General features: G+C 34.8%; 1 protein-coding gene across 1 annotated transcript in view; it reads left to right on the forward strand.

The window, feature by feature from the left end:
• Positions 1-24,499, forward strand: part of Il1rapl2 (interleukin 1 receptor accessory protein like 2) — a 1,246,644-nt gene that overhangs the window by 635,685 nt on the left and 586,460 nt on the right. The window contains exon 5 of the mRNA XM_021187858.2: positions 6,152-6,305. Coding sequence (XP_021043517.1) covers positions 6,152-6,305 — 154 coding nt within the window. The remainder of the gene's footprint in view (positions 1-6,151; positions 6,306-24,499) is intronic.

The raw sequence follows: 24,499 nt of genomic DNA on the forward strand, positions 1-24,499 counted from the left end.
CTCTCTCTCTCTCTCTCTCTCTCTCTCTCCCCCCCTGATGTGTGTATGCGTGTGAGTGTGCGTGTGCATGTGCGTGTGCGTGTGCGTGTGTGTGTGTATACTTAAAAACAAATCATTTTCAGAAACCAAGCAATGTGTAGGTCTATAAAGACATTTGTAGCTTTTTCTTCCACTGTGTTTAATCACATCAGCAACATAAATCATTTGTATATTGCATTCTGTTTCCCTGCTTCCTGCCTTCACTTACTTTTTCTTCTCTCAATATGCATAAACTTTACATGAAGTCATAGCATACATATTCTCTCTATAAGCTATATTTATTTGCATACCTATACCACATTTTTATAAAAACAATATCCTGCTGTGTATACCAGTCTTCAGCACTCTGCATTATATACAAACAGATATATTTTTCTATGGCCAAATTTTTCAGCCTAGATTTTTTTCCCAAGTTGTGTGGATTGAACTCAGGATAACACACTTATTAAGCACATGCTATACCACTGAGCAACATCCACAGTCCCAGATCTAATTTATTTCTTAATGGTTCATAGGATGAAGGGTACCTTATTTTTTAACATTATTATACTTGTGAGTTTTAAAAATGTTTTATTTTTATTAATCAAAAGTTTCAATATTAATTCTAGTAAACATGAATATATCATTTTGCCCTGATATACACAATAGGAATGCTTTCTGTTGATACTATCATTTAATATAAATTTTAACTTTATAACTGATATAATAATAAATTTATATGAAATGTTCTGTATGAATTTCAAAACCAGAGAGAAAAAAAATATCCTAATTTTCGATGATTTGATACTTAGATATCCCAAGGGATGCAACAACCACAAAACAAAAATAGAAACTGAAGTAATTCAATAAGATAGATAACTGAAACATTTCATTATATTTTCTTTTCCAATTACTAGTTAAATGCATAATAGAGAAAAATAGAAATACCTTATTTACAACAGTGATAAACTGTAAGACACTCAAAATTTAGTAACATTGGAAAAGATGCAAGTAAATCTAATTTATGAAAGAATATGAAATACGACCTATGTTAACAGAGATTTAAAGTTTATTTCTGCATGGAAAACTATGACAGTTTAAAGTGACAAAATTAAGAACTTTGAAACTGAAAAACACATTTATAGAGTTCCTAGGTGTGTTTGTTCTTGGTGTACCTCTGGTCTTGCTTTTTTCATTTTTTTTTCAAGAAATTTCTTCAAAATAAGACCCAAGTTATATCATGACTTCAGCTGTAATCCTGCATTTTCCTTAAATTGTTTTTAATAATAAATTTATTTATTTGTGTGTGTTGGGGTGGTCCACATACTTGCCATAGGACATGTATGGAGATTAGAGTATGGTTGTCAGAAGTTGTTTCTTTGTTCCAACTATATGGTCCTTAGGATTGAACTCAGGTCAATAGGCTTGTGGTTATTACCTTTACCTCATGAGCCATCTGATTGGCTCCATAATTGTGAATTATTATACAGGAGCCTTATCATTTGCCAATATACTATGAAGTAGGGTAAGTATTCTATGATTTTGTGATCTGGTCTTAGCATTTTAGTGAGCCTTGTCTCTTGGCAGATCCTATCACACAGACCTATGATCTTTACTTTTATCTTTTACTCTCAAAAAAGGAAGGCCAGAAGTGTTAGAGGGGCCATTTTTCTTTGTACAATTCAGAGGCTAGGGGGAGCTTTAACATTCAGTTATTTGCTCCAGTTACTGTTCGCTAATAGCTATGATTCTCTGCTGTTCCATGCTTAGGGTAGGGGTATTCTCCATGATATCAACTCTCTGAGAAATCTGAGAACTGTTGAATTTCAGTTGGTTTGGCTGTGTTCTTTTCATAATAGTGATAGTGATGGCTAAATCCCCTTTAATGAGACTGAAAAAGATAACCCTGGCTCTAGAAATGTTATTTCTAGAGTCCTATAGGAATGTTAATCACATTGCTATTCAATAATTGATGGATATTTAATCTGAAAAAGCCTATTGAGCTAACAGCAATAGAATAAAAGTATTTATTACAGAGTTTTAGCATGTGATATTTTATAATACAGGGCATTGACATGCATTACCTCATTTAATCTTTATTATCTCAATAAAAATTGTTACCCCCATTTAAAAAAAATAGGTGCAGCAACTGCTCCAAAACGTAAAACTTATATTTTTATTTAAGTGTTCAGATCTAGAAATTTAAGTCTTCATGACTCTGGGCTATTAATACCAACATTAAGAATGAAGGTATGACAGGATATTTAGAACATTAGAGGGAAAAGACTCCTTGGAGTAAGGGATTTTAGATTTTTGAGGTAGGGTAGAGGTATGGCTTATAAGGTTGAAGTTCATTCCCAATTTGTGCTTGTGGTCCGAAACATCTGTTCTATCCTTATATAGCAGAAAATGTGGGTTCCCTGAAGACCATTAACCAGATGTGTAGATGCCTTGAGGGATAGTACAAAGTCAGGTGAAAGGACAGAGTCATCCTGCAGGGAAGTGGGCTTTACATATTCAGATATAAGTGATTTGAGGATCAGAAATTACTGATGTGCCTTTGTCTACACAGCTGCTTTGTGATTAATCCTTAGAATCAGGTGAAATATTTAAATATTTAAATCACCCAGCCTGCTCTTCTGGAAGGGAGGAATGAATTGTTTGTTCTGAATGGCAGTAAATTAATCATGCCCACCATAACAAATGGATTTAAACACTTCCACGGTTATGAGGATGATATCTCATAAGTGGGTTATGAGTACAGTGGTGACTGTTCCAAGACAAAAACTCCAATATCCAAATGAGTCTGCCCATACATTAATATCAAGATACTATGTAAACAGATGGCTCTTTTGTGCATTCAAGTCTCCCAGTCTGTCAACTGTTTGTATGTGATATCTGTGTCCAAAGGAGGACAAAAGGGAAAGAAATTGAAACTTATATACTGGCATTATGTTGATTGTGCAAGAATATTTTACAAAACCTGCTCTAAGAGGCAAGAATAAAACTATAAAATGAAGTTGGATGCTAAAGTACTGGAGGGAGACAAATCTTCAAATTTATGCAGTTTATTTCAATAGTATTGGGACCAATACCTAGTAGAAAAATAGACAATGTAAATATTCATGATTTTTAATTATTTGATTCTTTGGTGGTTTTCCTAACTATTCTTAGAAAAACAACTATTCTGAGACTTGATCTGTGCACTTAAAACTTTCTTCACTCAATGGTCTGTCACAAGGAACCACAGATGAGACTGAAATGTGGCATATGTTCACTAGGCAAGAAAGGGACAGAAATGATATAGGGATACCACTAAGCTAAACAGACAGTATCTTAGAGAAGAAATATTTCAAATAAGTGGAATTAAGGCCTAGATAAACATCTGAAATTCTATATACATACATAGACCCAGGTAAACTGATTAACAAAACAACTTTCTGAATGGTAGAGAGAGATGGGAGCAGACAGATTCATTCATTTATGTGGTAAAGATGATAAAGATAACTTGCTAAGGGCCTCTCCACTCAAAATACAGTTCCTCCACCAACCTGCTAAGATGAGTGTTAGAGTACCCTGTAAAGAGCTATGCGTATTCAGGCAGCTGAAGTATTAAGGTGCCGACAAGATAGTTAAACAATTAATGAGGATTTATTTTTATCCGAACAGTCCATTAGTTCCATTGCTTATTAAACATAACAAGAGATTCTAGAGACATATAATTCAGGATCAAAAGGTTTAGAAATGGAAACATTCTTTGTATCTACAATACTGGTGCTTAAAATTGTGATGGGTAAAAATTCTGCCTTTGGGTATTGGCAAATCAGATGGTATTTAATATTGTCTCCATAAAAAAAAGTGAAGAACTAAGACTTAAAGAAGCTGGCTAAACCCTACATTTCAGCCTGGAGATATGGTCACCCAAACCTAGTTTTGTTTTTGCATCTTTACCACGTGGCCTGAGGAGGAATGAAGAAGGCATGAAGACATTTCCACAAACTTCAGTTTTACAAATACACACCTACTTCTGCTAGCTCCGAGGAGTTGTTTATATGTCTAAATGGCAAGTTAGATAGTATACAAGACTGTCTAGATTCATCTCAGAGGTCATGCAAAACTTCTAGCCTGTTTCTCAGGATCTATTTTCAAAGTCCTCTACATATTTTAGTTTTTACTTCCTTCATTGGGGTAGGAGGTATCTGTGATCAGTGAATATAAAAATACTTGAAACTAATCACATATGAATTTTCCCCAAAATGACATTAGAAAATGAGTCCATTTATCTTTGAATAAAATAAGTGTGTGGGCTTTCGCTTGCCCCCACCACCTCTATGTGAGAGCATAGCAGCTCAGCTTTCATTTTCCTTTCCTCTCAGAATGCCCAGAGGGACCATATTTTTGTTTAATGACCTTCAGAATGATTCTTTAGAAATCTGAGGCTATCAGTGTTGGAAGCAATGCGAAAATAATTGTGGATTATTGTTGTATGACGTTAGTGGCAGCTGGGCCGATTTTTTCCTCTCTGTTTAGACTTTTCTTCATTTTCCCAGAAACCTTATATCCCAAGGTTTAGCTCAGAAGCAAATCTCATATAGGTGATAAACCTTGCCAGACATGCTATGTAATATAATTTCAGACAGACTCTCTTAACTGTTCTTCAGAAAGACCCAGGGAGTAAGGCAGCCTTATATCTAGATGTCCTCTGTTGTATTACTTTTATTTACTCTCTGAAAATGTGTTTGGGTAGTTGTAGTGGACATATCTCTTGAATATTATACCTACAAACTTAAGTGCCAATTTTTGTGCTTTGTTATCAAATCTACTGCTTACAAAAAAAAAAAGTTATGGTGAAAAACTAATAAATAGGTACTTGCTCTCACAAATAATTTATAAACATATTTGGGCACTCACAGCTGGAGACTGAGAGTTAATACAGATTCCAAAATTTTGTGGGTGCTTGAGATATGTGTATGGAATGTGGGGGTAAGGAAGAGTAGGTGCAGATGGTACATATACTACAGTGGATAAAAGAAAAAAATACTTTCAGCTATTGTCTACATAATCCACTTTGTAATCAATTTTGACACAGAAGGAAGATGATAAAAATAATTTTGTCTTAACTGTTCAGTACTCCTTTATAGATACCTGCTATGCTTCTGTTAATGTTTGTGCAGTGACCGGCTAACAATTTGGTTAAAAACTTTCCAGTTGAAAGGAGAGAGACTTAGAGCAATATATAAAAGTAGTTTGAGAAAATTCCCAACTCAAAGCTACTTGCCTGAGTATTCTATACTTGGTGGCTAAATACATGTCACTCACTAGAAAAGTATTATACATTCCTTTCTTGGGAAGTTCAAAGTAGCATCAAGACTTCCACATTAAAAGGAAAGGAGAATTTGTGTCAAAAATAAAATTTTCTTCTTTTTTTCATGTATCAATAAATTCACAAAGCAAGTAGTTGATTTCTCTATGCTGTTACTATACTAAAGTGCATCTTCATTTTCTGTGTTTCTAAGGAAATGCTGAGCTCTAAATTTTTAGATTCCATCCAATCTCTTTTGACCACAATTAAGGAAAGTCTGAGATATCAGTATTTTGTTTGTTTGCTTGGGGGGGGTGTTTATTTTGGGTATTTTACAATGCAGAATATCTAATAAAACACTTTAAAACTTCAATGCTGCTGTAAAAGCCTACTATAAATGTTTTGTTATACTTCAGATTCCCATCAAATATGCTACTTGGCCAAATGAACCACTGACCCTTGGGACTCTTAGGAAAGACCCATATCAATTAGAAAGAACAGGACATTAAAATAATATTTAGCAGCACTTAACTTTATGTGTGAGTTTTGCATTCTGTGAGCTTGCATGCTTTTCTGCTTTTGCTTAGTACCTCTGAAGTCTTGTTGCTTTAGGAGTCAAGTTTTTAAAGTGACACCTAATGTTGTAACTAATGATATTTGAACTGGATGCAATGATATACATCTATGATATTGCCTGGATGTTGTTTAAACTTCTTAGTTACACATTTGGAAGAGCATGTGGAAGAATACAACCATGCAATTTTACCTTGCCAATTCTACGTCTTAGGCATGTGAATATTTATTTTTCACTTACGACTATTTTCCCTGCAGGAATGCAAGCCAAAAATGTGGAGAAGCATAATAATACAGAAGGGAAATGCTCTTCTCATCCAAGAAGTTCAAGAAGAAGATGGAGGAAATTATACATGTGAACTTAAATATGAAGGAAAACTTGTAAGACGAACAACAGAACTGAAAGTTACAGGTAGGAGCTAGTTCTACTACAGTGTAATAAATGAAATTTTAAGTAAAACTTGATTTGATGGGGAAGAGTTTTGTTCAAAGATACAAATTCCCGTACACTTAGAATTGGCAGCAAATCACGGTGTTGGCAATATCACTATTAATAAGATCCAGTGAACAAAAGATATATGTAGAACATGTGTGATTAGAGGTCAAGGGCTCATTGGCTGACTATGTGTCCTTTCCTGTTATGAAACATTCTTAATTCTTCAATCCACTGCTGATTGTGAGTGTAGAACTCTGAAAAGATGCTGGAACCATTCTGAGATGTTAACTTTCTGAGATGTTGACTTAACACATGTGAAATCTCCATGTAGGCAAAATCTGCTTTTAGATTGGGGATTTTGGGAGGTTTTAGAATGAAATTCGTTGAACTTCATTTACACAAAATTCTTTATGTTAGGGTTCTTGGATAAAGGAACTCCAAGTGAGAGAAAAAATGAGTAGGAGCCCTAAAGAATTTAAGAGATAGTACTATGATCTGGTAGATATTTTAGTAATTGATTTCAACCACATAGTATAGAATCTAAAACTATGATAATATTTTTCACAAGAGTTATGGTACATCCCAAGAGCTGGTGTGATAATAATTCACTTTTCTTTGTTCATATGCAAATCTTGGTTAATTTACCTGTAAACAACTTGGATAGTTCTTACCTAAAATTTTTGGACCAGAAGTGACTCATAGTACAATTCTTAAAATTTTTTGGGTATTTACACATAAATAATGAAATGGCTTAGAGATGAGACTCAGGTATAATGCAAAATTAATTTATGTTACATAAGATACCTTATAAAAATAACCTGTCAGTAATCTTACAGTATTTTCTTATGATCCATTTCATGATGTCAGGTATGGACCTTTTCTGTGGCATAATCTTGGAATTTAATAATTTTTTGATTTTGTAGCATTGAGGAGTTGGCATTCAGAAGTTGCATTAATAGTCTTAAGTCTAATATACTTAAGCCTTGCCTATCTAATTATCTAATATTGGCATCATCTGGTTGATAAATGATGACATACACTTGCTAATTTTAAGTGATCCTTTTTTTTAAAAAAATGACTACTTTTGTTTATCTCTGCCTGATCTTTTAGAGTTAGTATTAAAATAGAATGTCCTGAGAGTCTCTGAATTCAGACATATCACTCACATATTCAGGTAAAATTTTAATCTCCAAGTTTCAATTCACTAGTTCACATTCCATCTTAATAAATAACCATTTTATTTCTTAGTTTCAATTTGCAAAGCACCCCCTGTGAAAGTTTAAATAGTTCTTGGGATTAGAATTTCATGTTCTTTCTCTGTATGAGTTTTCAAAGTAACTACCATGTTGGACTAATCCTAAGTAGCAAAGATCTGCTTTTGATTAGTTTCTGAGTTCTTCAATGTGAACCAGAGTTCCATGACACATTCATGGCAGAAGATTCAATCACAGACTTATCATTAATAAGTGACCTGACCATGAACAAGACATGGTCACTTTGACCATAACCACAGATTCTTATCAGATTCATGCTAAGCCCTTGTGTTTGGCAATCATTTATTAAAGCTTATGACATTATAGCAGTTGGCTTGGTTTTAAGCTGAACTATAATAAAGCAGGCATTAAGCCTCCTTTACAGTCTCATCTAATGAATTTTGGTGAGAGCAATTTTTTCTTTAGTTTTATTTCAAATCCTTGGAAAAACACAGCTAAGGATGCTTACTGTATACATTTATATCACTTTAATTTACATGTACTAAATTTTTATATTACTGAAGTAAGGGTTTAACAATTCATTTGCTATCATGCAGAGGGTCTCAAAAGTTAATGCGTATCAGAGTCATGTGGAATGAAGCAGGAAGGGTATACATTTGGATTCTCAGACCCTTCCACAAGATTCCAACTTAGTACACCAGTAATAGTCTTTTTGTTGAGGGACTTCTGTTCCATACCTCTCAAGGATCAAGAATGCTTTGAAAGAGAATGCTAGAAGAGAGGATGTTAGTTAATTAAAATGGCCAAAGTTGTAGGGTTGATTTCCTATGTTACAGTTCACATACATACTATAAACACATTCTCCCAGGTTTGAAATCATTTCCCTTCAACAACTAGGAGTGAACATGCCAACTCAGGTGGTTGGTAACCAAGGGAAACATGGCAAGGGAATATGTGGGCAAAGCAAATCCAATCAATGAAATCAGTTATTTATTCACTAAAAATTTACTATGTGAGACCGACGAGAGAGAGAGAGAGAGAGAGAGAGAGAGAGAGAGAGAGAGAGAGAGAGAGAGATCCTAGAGCCAGAAAAATTATTCAGAAATTCTTTCACTATTATTCCCAGGTCAGTCAGTGATAATCAGTCATATAAGAATATATATATATATATATATATATATATATATATATATATATATATATATATATATATACTAAAAGAATTTAAATTTTATTTTTGAAAATGGCTTCTAGGTATAGAAGTTTGAGTTGCCATATGAAAGCTGATTATTTTTATAGTATTATATGCTTCATCATGAAAGAAATTACAATGATTTTCTTCTCATTATTCAAAATCCAAGGCTGGCATCACATAAAAGCAAAACCTATTTACACTTATTTAGAATCTAGTAGCATAAAGATATGGGGCAGAATTTTTAATATGGAAATAATAGTATTTGTTAATTATAAAATCATACAGATTAAGGTTAAATGGTGTGTTGTAAGTGTACATATTTTATAAGATTATAAATTTTAGAAGGCTGTCTCCCCACTCTTATTTGAAAATTTATAAATCTAAAAAAACATGTCTTCAATAAAACAAATGTTAAGTGCTGGTTAATTTAAGGAGATCAAATTTTAAAAGGTCCAGATATTAAAAAATGATAAGTTAGAAAGTTAACCTTTGATAACGAAATGTTTTCCTATATGAAACCCTTTCAATAAAATTTCCCTAAATAGTTGTCTTATTGCATCAAAATAGGATTTGTCTAAAATGCCAGTTCCTACAGCACATTTATTATGCAAATCACAACATACTTGTAGAATATTATTATAAATTTCTTTTTATTTCCTTTGAACCTGCATATGAATATGTAATAAGAAAGAACAGAAAACATACACAATTGCATGTTTAGATCATTTGCTCAATGTGCCCATAGCTAATAGTTTTATTTCCCACAGCATATTTTATGTGGCTGTTTGCAATTTTGTAGGATTTTCCCCTTTATTCTCACATGGCATTTGTGGAGAAGACTAGCTGAAGTAATCAGGTAAGATGGGAGATTTGGGCCTCAGAAGGTGAAGATGCAGATCAGGTGATAATGGAAGAAGCAGGAAAGGAATGAGAGAAGATGAGCAAGATAATGGAATAGGGTCCCTGGGGTGAGCAGAGGTCTGCCTTAAGAAGGTTGAAGAGAGACATAAATTACTGAGACTTTAAAAAGGAACAAAAGGAGAAATCCAACATGAATTGACTTATTCACCTGGTGAATCATTCATAAACAAATGCTTTTGTGCAGCCGTTTAGAAATGAGAATTCTCCATTTAGGAAACAAACCCTAGCAACCTGTTCTGTGCTGAAGATGAAAATAATAAATAAATAAATAAATAAATAAATAAATAAATAAATAAATAAATAAATAAATATTTGTATGGCTGAATCCAAACAATAAGTAAATCTCCAGTGAATTCTCAAATGCTTATAGGATCCAAACAAGTACTATATATGATTGGTGTAGACCAAGAATTCCAGGCAATAGGGGCAGTGAATGGCAACATACTACTGTTTCTCAGTGCTGTCAAATGAGTGTAGGGTCCACTATTACTGGGTTCTCTGACATTTTTGTAAAGAAATGGCAGAAGTCTACATTTTTATGTGGAAATTCCTGAATTGCAATGTGCTCTATGAAGCATACAAACTATGTTGATTGGCTCAATTGAATTTAGCAATTGTTCTTTTTCTTTTCTTGCCGTAAGCAAAAAGGACTTTGTTTTGTTCCATTTTGTTTTAGATAGGGTTTCACTTACTTAGGGCTAGTTGACATGAAACTTGCTATGTAAATCATTCTGGTTTTAAGCTCACAGGGATTCACCAAGCTCTTCCCCTACAATCCTAAGATTAAAGGAGTGTGCCACTGTATCTGGGATGCTCAGTAGGACTTTAAAACAAGCCACTATGTGGCTGGCTCCGAATTTATTTCCACCTCTAATAGTGAAAGGGGAGGGCGTGTTTTAAATCCTAGAGAGTGTTGGAGAGAACAGCCAAGCTGAGAAGGGCACTCAGTAACTGGGACAGTCACAGCATCTAATAGACTCGTCGATCTAACTGGAGAGTGAAGGGGCACACTTTATGGATATAATACTGCAGAAAAAAAATATTGACAAATTGATTACCTCATAGAGAAGAACATTCTAAACAATGAGGCATGTTGGTCTTAGGTGTTACAGAGGAATTCAAAGCTCCAGGAAAAAAATACCTACCTTGGCTTTTTTCCTGAAGCAGTGTGATAGGAACACCAAAAGAAACAACCTATTGCCAGTTGTCCTCTCTTCTGTACTTTCTCTCTGAGCAGCCAGTTGACATGATCTGAATGCATGTGTCCTGATTATCACACAGAAATGGATCTCATTTGTACCTTTTCTGTGACAAAACTAGGAAAGACTTCAGCAGTCAGTAGTTCTTGGCTGAATTAAAGACCTTTCACAATATGAACTGCTCTTTGGTTCACTCACAGGTATAGACATTGTAGGACCCAAACTGGCTTGAACCAATAGCATTGCCATTCCTCTTAAACCTCCACCTCCTCCTCCCTTTCTGAGTAACACTAGCCTTCTATTCCCCCACAGCACACCCTGGATAGTGTCACACTGACTAATGTGCTTTTTAAAGTGTTCTGATATTCTCTTTTCTTTCTAGTTCATCTCCTCAGATCCTCACTCTGTGTTGCCACTACTCTAGGACCTCAGTGAGTTTATCAGTTTGTGAGTGATAAGAACCAAAAAATGTTTTTCTTCGGAACCAGCTTATTTGTAGTTTAACAGATATTTCAATCCTGTAACTTGCAGATATGACTAATGGTGGGGAATTCCAGTAACTCTTCAGGCCTGTGGGAATTCTTCTCAGACTGTGACAATTCCTTGCCTGCCAGTGGCCAATAGTTTCTTCTAGAAACAAGGCCACCCCTATTGCTGACCTTGAGAGACTAAGGGGGAAAAATCTTACTTAGAATTACGGAAAGGAGGTCTTTGGGTGTCAGGTGAAAGAGTGATTTTCTCTCTTTCTCTTTCATCACTCTTATTGTATCTCTGTCCTCTCCATATTTCCTTCACTGTGTTCTAACCTATGACAAGAGAATATCTATTAACCCTGATGCTGACAGCCAGGGTCAATGGGATCACCAGTTTCTGTCCTAAGAAAACGTTTATGTCATGTTGCTATGCCCTGCAGGGAGATAAATGAGCATTGCTAACTATCCTGTCAGCAGAAAGGCTGGCTAGTTTCTCTCTAAAACTAGAGGCTATGAGCATATTCAATCTTGTGTGCTGATTTCACAGGCAGCTATTCAGGATCACAGACTAGAGGTGAGGGTGAATGTGTTAGAGAACACAGCAGCAGAATCTGGCAAATGAGTCACATCCTTCTCAGTCCAGCTCTAGAGGCAATCTTCTAGCACCAGGGGTCCTCAATGACTCTCCTTTCTGGCTTTTCTGACATCAATGAGGTGGTAGAGTAGGCTATTTAAGGAAGGGATTTCATTTTGATTCCTGGGTGTGTACCCTGTGATAATGGATTTTTCTTAGATCCAGTGTGTTTATTAGTAAAAGTTTCATCTACTTTTCTTTGCCTAACTTGAAAACATTGGTTTGATCAAGCAGACAATAGTCTATCATGTGACTCTTCTATAAAACAGAAAGCTGAGGCTTCCCATGGAAATGAACTCAGTCTAGTAGAGTGGAGGAGTGACTTGGAGAAGTCCAATTTATGAGGTCAGACATTATACATCACATCTATTCAGAACTCCCAACAACCTTTTAGCATTGTTGAGATCTTTTTTTCAAACATAACAAGAGAAATGAGGAGTTATAAAGGTAAGATCCTTGTCTATAGTGAGTGACATACATAATAAGTAGTGCAGCTATGGTTTTATTCCATATTTGCGTCAAATGTTGCTCTTTAAGCACTCTCTTGCAAGTTACCTGGAGAGCTCCTACATACAATTATGCTAAGTAAATGTCAGTAACTTGTTTCCACCCTCACTCCACTTCATTCTCCCCCAGTAAGAATTTCATGGCTCTGTCTGACGATAATTTGTAATTATTTTGGAGTTCCCATTTCTTTAGAGTTGCCTTTGTAATCTCTTTAAGATATTCCAAAATTTGCTGCTCTCTAGAGATTCACTGTAACACTTAAATACAACATATAATTATAGATCTATGCTCATTGCTATGTGTGCTTTTTTTGCTATGTGCTTTTGTCTACATGAGCTTATCATAAAAAAAGAAGATGTAAGGTGTGCCATTTTGTTCTTAATTTACTGACATAGCAATTGACATTACAAAACAAATTTCTCAGAGTTCCATAGCAGCTACATGATAGTTTTTCAGTAAAAACTCAGGTGTTTTTAAAAAGCCTGAGATATTTCTACTACTAGATGCTTATAGAACTACCTAGAGCTCATGAAAATATGATCTGGTTTGACTGGAATTGGTGCTCTTACAGGAGGAAAGAAAAAATCTATGCTGACCAAAATATCTAGAGGAAATACTTTCAAATACACACACACACACACACACACACACACGCACACACACACATGTACACACACACACACACACACACACACGTAACTGTATAAAACAAAGGATTTGTCTGTGAGGAAATATATTTTTCCCAGATCCAGAAAACTATGATCCAAACAAAGAATCTATTAGTATGTCAGTCTGAAATTATTAATTTACTTGTCTGAAACTCAAACTTTTATCTTTTATTGAAAATACTATTATTTTGCCATGTTGATTTGGAGAAAAATAATATTAGAAAAGCAACAATTGTGTTTGGAAATTAACAGGTAAATTACAGTGATAGCCTTAAAATGACTGTTTTCACTGTCATCACTGTCGTTTCTGGAAAGCTTGAAAAAGTGACTTTGTAACAGTTTTACCACAAGAAAGGAGTTCAACAAATAGTCTAGTACAGATGGTTATAATTATTAGAGTGCTTCAGTTACAGGGGATGCATTTTGAACACAAAGAAGTTAACTAAGGACTCTGCAATACTCAAGCAAAAATGCTACATGGATAAGTATTTAGAACCAAATGATTTATCCAAGGGGACACAATCTTGTGAAATAGTTTGTCAATTAAGATGGTCAGAAAAAAAAAACTGTTGTTCATATAAATGAGCTTTTTCAGTCAGCAAAGGCATTTTTAATGATGTGTGAGGCAAGAAGGAAAACTGCTGAAAGAAAGCTGAGGTGGAAATTAGCCTGGAGGACAAGCATGCTGAGGAGGCTGGCCCTTTCTTAGCCAACAATCCCCTATGTCATTATGGTTCATCCCTAGTGGTTTATAAAGGCAGTTCAATGTCCTCTTTTTACTGTCAAAGGGGAAGATAATCCATCAGTTTGAATCTATAAATCATTTCCTTGAACCAAGCAGACTTTATGACCTAAGTGTCGCTGATTTGGCACGATGTTTCACTGGGGAACTGGAGGAGCAGCTGGCCACTGCCAGATGCAGCAGCCTAAGTGATGAGCTGTATGGGCACAGGTCAGGAGGGAAAAAAAATGGATTATTTTCTGGGCCATGCCTCTTTAACCTTCTTGCCTAGCTTAGGCATCTATTCATGTGTGTGTCTAAAATATAGATCTTTCCCACCAGAGGTTATCCATACTATGCGATAGCACTACCTATGTAGGGGTTAAGAGTCAGCTCAGCAGTCATGATGTTCATATGTTTTTGGATTAGCTCCCTGAGTGATTTGCCCATTTGCAATAGTTAAGATGCTCATGATTAACCCTGCCGTAAGAGTTATGTGAGAAATCAAAGTTTTCTCTCTTTCTTATTCTCTTTCTTTTTTTTTCTTTTTCTGATAATAAGGTAAAGTATGCTGTGAATGTAGATCAGTTGGTTGAATATTTGCTTGGCATGTATGACCATCATAAGTTCAATTCCCAGTACTGGATAAACCAGGCCTGTAATCCCTGCACTTGGGAGCATCTTTAGCTACATAGCAAATTTGAGGCTAGTCTGAGACATATGAGACTCTATTCCCCACAAAACAGATACTAAAAATTATATTTCAGCTACCTAGACCCTTGTCTACTAAAGCCAAACACTTCTTGATATTTTAATTTGAATATTATATGAATAAAATGATTTTTATGATTCAAATGAATTTATCTCCTGAGTAAATAAAGTACAAAGTGAAAAGAACATTTTGGGGCAAGTGAATAAATATTAATGCTGTGATTATCAATATAGAGCATTTAGTATTCTTTATGTTTATGTCCTTGTAGTGTGCATGAATATGTGAATACTTGTTTACAGGTGAGTGATCATTTATATGGAGACTCAAAATTTTTCTTATTAATCACCATCCACTTTATTTCTTGAGATAGGGTTTCTCCATGAACCTGAAGATCTCCCAGTGAGTCTGGTAGCGAATTTGCCCTGGAGAGCCATTGTTTCTGCCTCCAGAGTATTGGAATTACAGATGACGGCTCCACCTGCCAAGATTCATTCTCCCCCCCCCCCTCTCTCCTCTCTCTCTCATTCTCCATGGGTTCTGGAAATATAAACTATAGACCTGAGAATGTACAACTCGATGATATAGTGCTTGACTTACATGATCATATCTTGAATTTCCATTTCCAGTAACCCACCAAAACAGAAAAAGGGCAGACTGAGTTTGGGGAACTACTTACTTGATATAAGTTTGATTCTGAATAGTTTAAAAAGGCCATCTAGGGGAAGAGCAGATGCAATATTTCAGAGAAAATGACATTTGATGATAGAGGCTTTAAAAGCATAGTGAGATACACAAAGATTACATATTGTAAGGTTTTTGCGGATATAAAAATGACTACTCTTTCTCATGGTGATTTGTGTGTGTGTTCTTTTATTATTTTATTTTACTAATAGAATGGAAAATACTGGATTTTGATGAAATGGAGGAGACTGAAAGAAGGTAGATTTTGTGAAGAGTTTCAAGAATTCTCTGTTAGCCGTGTTTTATTTAAGATACCTACTAGATACTTTCTAGAGAGCATTGAGTAGACAGTTAGAAATATGAGTCTGGCATTCAGGGAAAAGTGTGGGCTAGAGATATAAATTTTGGAGTTGTCTGTATGGTGTATAGGGCAGGATACAATGAAGTACTAAATTGTGTGGGACAACTGATGATTGCTATAGGAGATCAATGCAAACTGCAGCTCCTGGGCCCTATGTTAAAGATCGTTGCTAGAATCATGACAGTGCAAGAAAGCCATTCATCATGATTTTTCCGAAGCTCATCAAATTACTAAATATCAAGCATGATGTTTGTACCTTCATTTTGCTGATATGTGGGGTAACTTTCTGTATTTAGCTGACATTTGAATCTTTAGAGCAAGAGAAATACACCTTAGCTGATGCTAAAAAATCAGCTACTGTTAGATAATCTGGGGACCTATTAGTCACCATAAAGACATCATTTCTAGTATTTGCCATCCCCTGAACAGAACCAATTTATAGGTAAAGAAAACTCATACTAGAGCTGTCCTAAAACTTACCTAGTGCCACACACCCAGTAAAGTAGGACTATTTTTAGCTCCACACATTGAGACACATGACTCAGTGCTTCCTTAGTGATTCTATCAGGATTACAGGTCTTCTACATTGTAATAAAAATCATTTTAAAAATATGATGCTGCATATGCTAGCTATTGAATAAAATCTTACAATATAGGACTGTTATTATGGCATCTGCCACTTTTTTATGGTGAACACACTCAAATTCCCTACTAGGATATTCAGTCATTGCTGAAACACTTGCTTGAACTAGTAGCTGCTGCTGTCAAACTCTTCGCATTCCCTTACCAAGAGGAGAGCAACTCTGTAAATGTTATGCAACTAGAGGGTTATAAACCTTATTACATTATTGGTTCATAATAAGTGGTAACTGTTATCATAAGTTTTTCAACTCATTCAGTGACTGACTCACAAAAAGTTGATAAAGCAGGCTTCACTATCTTTTAGTGAAGACATCAAGAGTCAGCAAGATTAACTACTTTTCTAGGACACATAGTTACAGAGGAACTGAAATGAAATTTTATAACTGATTTCTGATTCTTAAGATTGTGATTTTCATATTTTTGAGTTTAAAAACTTAGAGAATCCAGAGGACTACATTAGAAGTTATTGAGACATATTATTAAAGGGAGACATGATAAGAGAAGGGATTTTTGAAGACAGGGAAGAACAGCTCCTGTTAGCTTATTGTGATACAGATAACATAAAATATTATGATGTTGCCTCCCTAGTAGAACAGATCCAGCCTTTGGGCATCAGTGCCCTGTTTCCTAACTCAAAGCTATTACAAATGTGAATAGGACCTTCTATCTAATTCCATCTATAAGGCTTGTCTTTGTCTTTTTTTTTTTTTTTGATTTGCATTTTTTTCTTACACTATCTTAATTTAACTCACCTCAAGGGAAATTTTCTCAGAATTTCTACTCTATCAAGGTTCTATGATACTTGATACTACATTGGTCATTATGAATATTTAGATATATCTAACCACAGTAAGTGGCCCAGTAAGTCTGAGCTGTGGAAAGGATGAGGGAAGATGTTTGAGAAGTAGGTAGTGACATTTTTATATGTTCTGAAGAAAGTTTATGTTTGTCCTGCCTCATTATTTAATACTTCTTTTTAAAGATAAATTACTTTATACTTGTTTGGAATTGTAGCCATATACACTGAAAAACATTTTATGTGTATGCATGTGTGATATACTTGTGCATATTTGTGTGTCCTGGTACACGTGTGCCATGACACATATGTGGAGGCCATTTGTCTTCACCCTGGGGGTGGTTAATCCCCATATTTAACTTTGTTTTGAGGCAGAGTCTATTTGTTGTTTGCTGTCGTAGTGAATATGCCAGGCTATCTAGCCTGAACCCCTGTCTCTGCCTCCCATATGATATTAGGAATGCTACAAGATTGATTTGACATTTGTTCTTAGGATATGAACTCAGGTCTTCATGCTTACAAGGCAACACTATGTGTACTGAGCCATCTACCCTGTCCCAGATATTGTAGTTCCTCAGCGACACATGAAAGCTAAGAAAGTAACTCAGACATGCATTAATGAGCATATGATGGTCTGAGCTCCTCATTCTGTAAATGAGATAACACAAGTCCAGGCTGCATGGCAGTAGGTAGGTAATGTGTGACACTGTCCAATGCAGTGCTGCTTCATCCTACTTCCTACCACTTTGTGGTATCTTTCTTAGTCCACAGTTTTGCCTTGGAGGCTTTTTATATGCCAAACTTAATCAATGTCTTTATTATGATTGAAATGTTTAAGCCAAATTAATGTAAAGCCTTTGGAGAGTTTTGCTGATCTAATTTATAAGTCATTCAGGCAAAACTGGAAGTATATGAGGTTTTTGATATTTTCTAGAAGTTATTAGCTTATGTTCTTCAATAAGTCTCAGAAATTACATCAAAGAAGGATAATTTTCAAACTAACCTTAGCAGGCTCCATATTTATCCTCTTTTGGTTACTTCATAAATCAATTTTCTAATTCAAAATATTTTCATGCTCAAAACCTGAAGCTTTCCTTTGCATTTATATGGATTACAAGATCATGTCAAAAATTCTTTCTTCGGCATTAAAGTCGATTAGTAGGGAAAGAGCCAAAAGCAGAACTGAAAAACCAGTAAGAGAAAATATGAGGAGCACAGTATTAAGGTAAGAATAATTGGATTTCAAGATTTGCTTACTTTTTAAAATGTATTTTATTTATTTTCATCCCGAGTGCTGTCTACCTTCCCAGTCTACCCTCCAAGAGTTCTGTACCCCCCTCCCCTCCCCCCTTTGCCTCTGAGAAGGTACTCCCCCTACCACCTCAACTCAATGCTCCCCCCCACAAACACATTCCCTTTCGCTGGGGCATCAAGTCTCTAAAGGATTAGGCGTATCCTCCCACTGAGGAACTTTTATATACATTTGTATGTGTTTACCTTGTAGAGTTTCTGGGAGGCTTTGATATGAAAAGGAACAACCCATTGAATAAAAACAGTAACATGTTTGAGAAAATATGTTTTCCTGAGGGCAAATGTTAGAAAAAAAGGCCCTTTCATTAAACTAGCCTGTAAGCTTAATGAAAGCAGTAAACCTATATATGTTCTCTGTTTATATTAAGCACTGTTAAGTAAATTGAAGAGAATCACTAAAGGTAAAAAATATATATGTATTACATAAGTGTTTTTGTTTTTCTATATGTGTATTCATTCATTTGTTAAAGAAATACTGGGGTTCCTTCTGTATGACGAATTGTTTCAAACCCAGAGAATATGTTATTAAACAAACTCACACACATCTCTTCTCAATAAGAACTAAAACTAATGGAGAAAACAATCATGCAAATATGAAAGCATTATTTAGTAAACAGGTGATACAGAACCTATGCTATGAACAATGGAAACAATTAAAGTGCTTTAAGGAAGGGTACAGATGTCATTAGGGTGGAGAAAACTCCAGATAGATTTATCTTTTCTAGCCTGTACTAGGAGAGGTAATTTTAAGTATGATGAAAATCACCACTATGAAGACAGGTATTTGATTTGTGGGCTGCTGAAAGAAAGTACAATCATTAGTATTTTACGGTGTTTAAATATAAATACATGTGTTATCTTGATTTCTTTAATTTTGCGTATATGTGTTGTGGATGAGCCTGGTGCTGTCCTTGTGAACCAATCCCCTAATGAGTAGAGGAGCCAATCACTGGGCGAGTAGGCAGGACTTCTGGGTTGGAGAGGGGAAGAGAGGAAGCAGGAGACAGGTCTTTTTGGACAGGGGTTAGCATGAGGACAAGATGTAGCTATGTGTCTCCGGTTTCAATGGCTTATCTGTAAGGATCACCACAGGAGGATTTTTATTTAATAAGGCTTACAAGATCAGGATTTAGTTGCTACACAGAGGAGATTGAGTTACCTTCATAGTTTCTGAACTAAGTTTGTGTTGTGGTTTCTTTCACTCGGCAGCTTGTCTGGGTTCAGGAGAGAAAGGTACTGAGGCAAAGCTTGGGTTGGCCTGAGGTGCACCACAACCACAAAAGCCGTGGGGAATTTGAAGCATGGGGTTGGCGTGGTAGTGACTCACCAGTGGAAACTTAGCAAGCTGAGTGGAGAGATTTCGGAGCTTTGAGGAAGGGTCTCCACGAGATAAAAACAGGTCAGCCATTGCCCAACAGTGCTTGGCTGGCCAGGCCTCTGGAGCAGAGAGTTGCCAGCAAAAGTGTGGGAACATGACAGTTCTTTTTAAAATATTTCCCACAGCATATGTGTGTTTCTCGTTGTCAGTACAGGTGCATATAATCCATGATGCACGTATGGAAGTTGGATGACAGCTCTCAAGAGTGATTCTGTCTTGTCATCTTATAGAATCTGGTTATCAAACTCAGGTCCTATGTCTGATATGAGTGTCTCTACCTGCTGAGCCTTTTCACAGGCCCTTTATTCTCATTAAGTGATGCTTAGGCATTTTCTCCTTTCAGCATGTATGTCATGGTGGTTTAAACAGAGAGAGACTAGGTGTGGTAAAGTCCTTTCAGCCACAGATAATTTTATGTGCTATTTTGTGCCAATTACCATGCTGGATGTTGGAGAGATAGTAAAAAAATATAAATAAAATTATATATATATATATATATATATATATATATATATATATATATAATTTATATATATAATATATATAAATAAAATTATATATATAATTTTATTTATCTTATATACATACACATATGATTTATATCCACAGGAAGTACATGGTCAGCTAGGAGAGAAAATATAAAAATAACAGGCAGTTGCAATATAATAGTAAACTTTATAATAGTAATTATATATATATATAATTTTATTTATTTTATATACATACACATATGATTTATATCCACAGGAAGTACATGGTCAGCTAGGAGAGAAAATATAAAAATAACAGGCAGTTGCAACATAATAGTAAACTTTTTAGACAGGCATATGCCCATGGTCGTGGAGAATCCCAGAGTTGAAAAATATTCAGGAAGATGGACTGATCTGGGAAGTAGAGAGAGAAGAGCTATTGTAGTGTTAAGGTTTAACGACCCACACATTTGCTAAACCTGTCTACTAGATAATAAGCGTGGGAAAGTAAGTGACTTTTTTTGTTAGTTTTTCCTTTTCTTTTTATGTTTAGTATAATGAGCAACTTGGCTGTCTATTATCTGTGTCAGATTCAAGAGGCAATTTCCAGTGTCACTAGATGGATGCTATCTCATCTCTGGTGGAACAACTACTCTGTTTGGAGGTTTTAAATATAATATACACAATTGTCCAGAAAGTCTCACTGATAAGGTGGTACTTAATAAGAACTTGACAGAAGTGAAGGACATAGCAATGTTGATATTTCAGGAATGATATTTCTGGATAGAAAGTTGACAAATGCAACAGCTACAGGTAGAAAGAAGCCTTTAGATTACAAGGAACATCAAGGAAGCCACAGTACCTGAGTGAGAAGTGAGATGAAATTAGGAGATAAAATCAGAAATGTAGTGAAGGTAGGATTTCAGATCTTCCAAGTGTGTATGCCATTGCATGATTTCTGGCATTTACTCTTAGCTAGTCAGTCATTGATACGTTTTGAGGAAAGGTTTAAAATAACCCACTATATTTGTTTGGATCTCATTGGATCCTGGAGTGAAAATATACTGAAGAGAGTAAGGAATAAGGCAGAGAGATCAATTAGGCTCTTTCTCAATGGAATATGAATGCTATCGAAAAAACAGAATTTTGTTTATATTTTAATGGTAGATTCAATTAGTACTTTGTTTATAAAAAAATAAAGATGAAATGGATTTTGATCCCAAGACATTGATGTTTCATATTCTATAAAACAAATGCAGATAAAGTATGTTTTTAGCCAGCATTGGTGTTTTCCAGTGTTTTGCTTAGGTATTGCATTCACAGATTTTATTTTCAATTTAAAACTGTACTATGAACTATATGTATAGCTTAAAATGCTTAAACACAAGTTACTATAAATAATAGCAAACACATTGTACATACAACTATGTTTTTAACCTCTGATTTAACTAGAAAAATTAGTAAAAAAAACTAGTAGGTTATTAAGGTATTTTTACAGGAAGTTTCAAATTTTCAAACAGAAGTTGTAGTATCATATTTAGATTTTTAAAAGCTAAGCTGGAACAAAACGGTCTCTCTTCTAATACTGTCTTTTATAATTTTATTATTATTTTCATTAATTTTTATTTTTGAGACTATAATATAATTAATAATTTACCCCTCTTCTCCCTCTATACTGTCCTATATTACTTCTCCTTGCTTGCTTTCAAATTCTTGCATTTCAAATTTAAATTAATATTTTTATTAAATATTGTTGCATGTATACATGTATATATGCATATATATAAATATACATATATGCATGCATACACACACATATCTAAAATATAAATACAACCTGCTCAGTCTGTAAAATGTTTGATTTTAGGACTGACAGACCAACCCAGCTCAGTCAGTCAACAAGGTTTTGAGGAAGGGAGTGAGGATTGAAAAGAAAAGTACAATCAGACAAAACTATATCGTAATTCCAGCCAGTTCTGAAGCTGAAGTAGGATTATTTTTATCCAGTCTGCTTTTATATCACTCTAGGTACATACAAAAACTATGAGCAGTCCTAGATCTTAGACAAAGTAGTCAAAGAATAAACAATGCAATAAAGAAATCCTGTAGTCTCTGTGTTTTATCAGGATGATCAAGATACAAGGAATACAATACATCCCTTGGCTATATTCACCTTGAGACTACTTTTTTGTCTTAGTGCAATGTCAAATTCCTAGAAGCAGCCCCAAAGGCTCTCTACAACTGACCATTTTGTAGGGGATAACCAGTTGGTGTGCTCTTTCCTGGGGAAGACAATTTCTCCATGTCTCAGCATTCCTTAGTTGTCTGCAGTTTTTGTGTAGGGTTGAGGTCTTGTGGGCTTTTACCCAGTAATATTAACATGCTTATTGCTGTTTTTCTTGTTCAACTAAAGTTGAGGCAGAATTGTTGGTGAGATTTTATAGCTATATTTGATATTATTAGAAGGCAGTCTCATGGTAAACTCCCTGATCTTCTGGCTCTTACAATATTTCTTCTCCTTGTTTCAACAATAAACTTTTAATATATTAATTAAATTATATTTTTCAACAATAAATTTTGATGTATTAAGGAATATGGAAAAAAGAGTTACAAATGATTTTGAATATTTTGGCCCGTATAACTAGAAATACAGAGTGACTAATTATTGACATGATAAAGGCTAGACCTCAGTGGTTTCTTTTTGGTGATGGTGCATTTGAAACGTCTTTCATGTATCTTACATATGAAGTATTGAATATACAGTTGCATATGTGAATTCCCCAGGAAAGACTACCAAAGAAAAAATTACTTTAGAAACAAACATTATATAAATGCTAAGAAAAATCTATGTGATTGACTGAAGACTGTTAGATACATAGTGATGACAAGATGACAAAATCTTTATCATAAGAATCAAATTCTTGTCCCATATCCCTATCTTACACAATTTTCTCAGGTTCTCGCTCTTGAGGTTATGTATCTCTTCATTCTTTAGATATAATTACTAAGAGATTGTTGTGAATTAGGTATTGTTTTAGGTAAAAAATATGAATAAAAATAAGTTATTATCTCTGTTTCTATGGAGTATATGATCCGGTAGAAAAGTGAGTTGCCTTACTAATCATAATCATACTGAAACATTGACACACTAGAGACAAGTATAAAGTATTATATAAACATGAAATTTACCTTGATTAGATGTAGTGAGAGGCTGATAGAAAGGGTTTCAAAACAGATGACTTTTGACAAAAGTATTTCAATGATGAGTTAATATCTAGGAAACAATTGATCAACATATCCAGAAATAGGTCACAAAGCTGCAGTGTCTGTATTGCTTTCAAGAAGTAATTGTAATTTATAAGGCAGATAAGTTGGAGAAGACACAAAATAAGCACCAAGGACCAGTTTATTCAGGAAATCAGACAACATGCTGACAGGTTTTGATTTTATCTTAGAAATGACTGGTTGTCATTGAAGTGTTTTTAATCAAATAGACTTTTTATTTGAGAGAAGCTTATGATGACAAAATGGAAAGAGATAAGAGAAACACAGCAAATAGTGTCTGGTTTCTTATTTGGGTGAGTGAGTTAATGGATTGATCAAAGCCTCCCAGATCATTGACGATCCAGTTTTGAGACTGCCATAGAATTATGATTCTGTTGCTCAAACACAATTCAAGCTGAGTGTCTTAGCTCTAGAAAGGTGAATCGGGGATATCTGTTTACTTCACTAACAGTTGGTAGACTCATATTTTCCTTTTTCATGATCCATCCAAGTTTATAATATTGCACTTTCCTAACAGGAACATTTCTTCTTTGCTAGTGCAAAAGCAGATCAAGTGCTAGGATACATGGCTCTGAAGGACCATCAAATCAGATCTACAGCTGTGTTCTTTGTCCTTCATAAAGGCCTTTTCTGACTATTTAAAGCTTCCACTGGGCTTGATCAAAATAAAAATCATTTGAAATATAATTAATTCTTACATTTTGTGCTGAATTGCTACTTGTCAATGCCTCTTAACACAGAACAGAATGCTTGAGAACTGAGTTCACTGGGACCTTTACAATAAATTGTGCTTTTTATTTTAAATGTTATTTTGACAAAATAGCTTTGGAAGAGATATAATTGTTCAATGATAAAAGGGGCACCTATGTCTCTTAATTACTGACCATCAGTTGTTTGAAAGAAACACAAGTAAAGGAAGAATTAAATTTAAATGTGAGAATTGTATCCAACTGAATAAATAATTTTCTTCAAATAATAATAATAATGTGTTTGTGACTTCTG

This window comes from Mus pahari, chromosome X (assembly GCF_900095145.1).
Source record: "Mus pahari chromosome X, PAHARI_EIJ_v1.1, whole genome shotgun sequence".
Classification (NCBI taxonomy): Eukaryota; Metazoa; Chordata; class Mammalia; order Rodentia; family Muridae; genus Mus; species Mus pahari.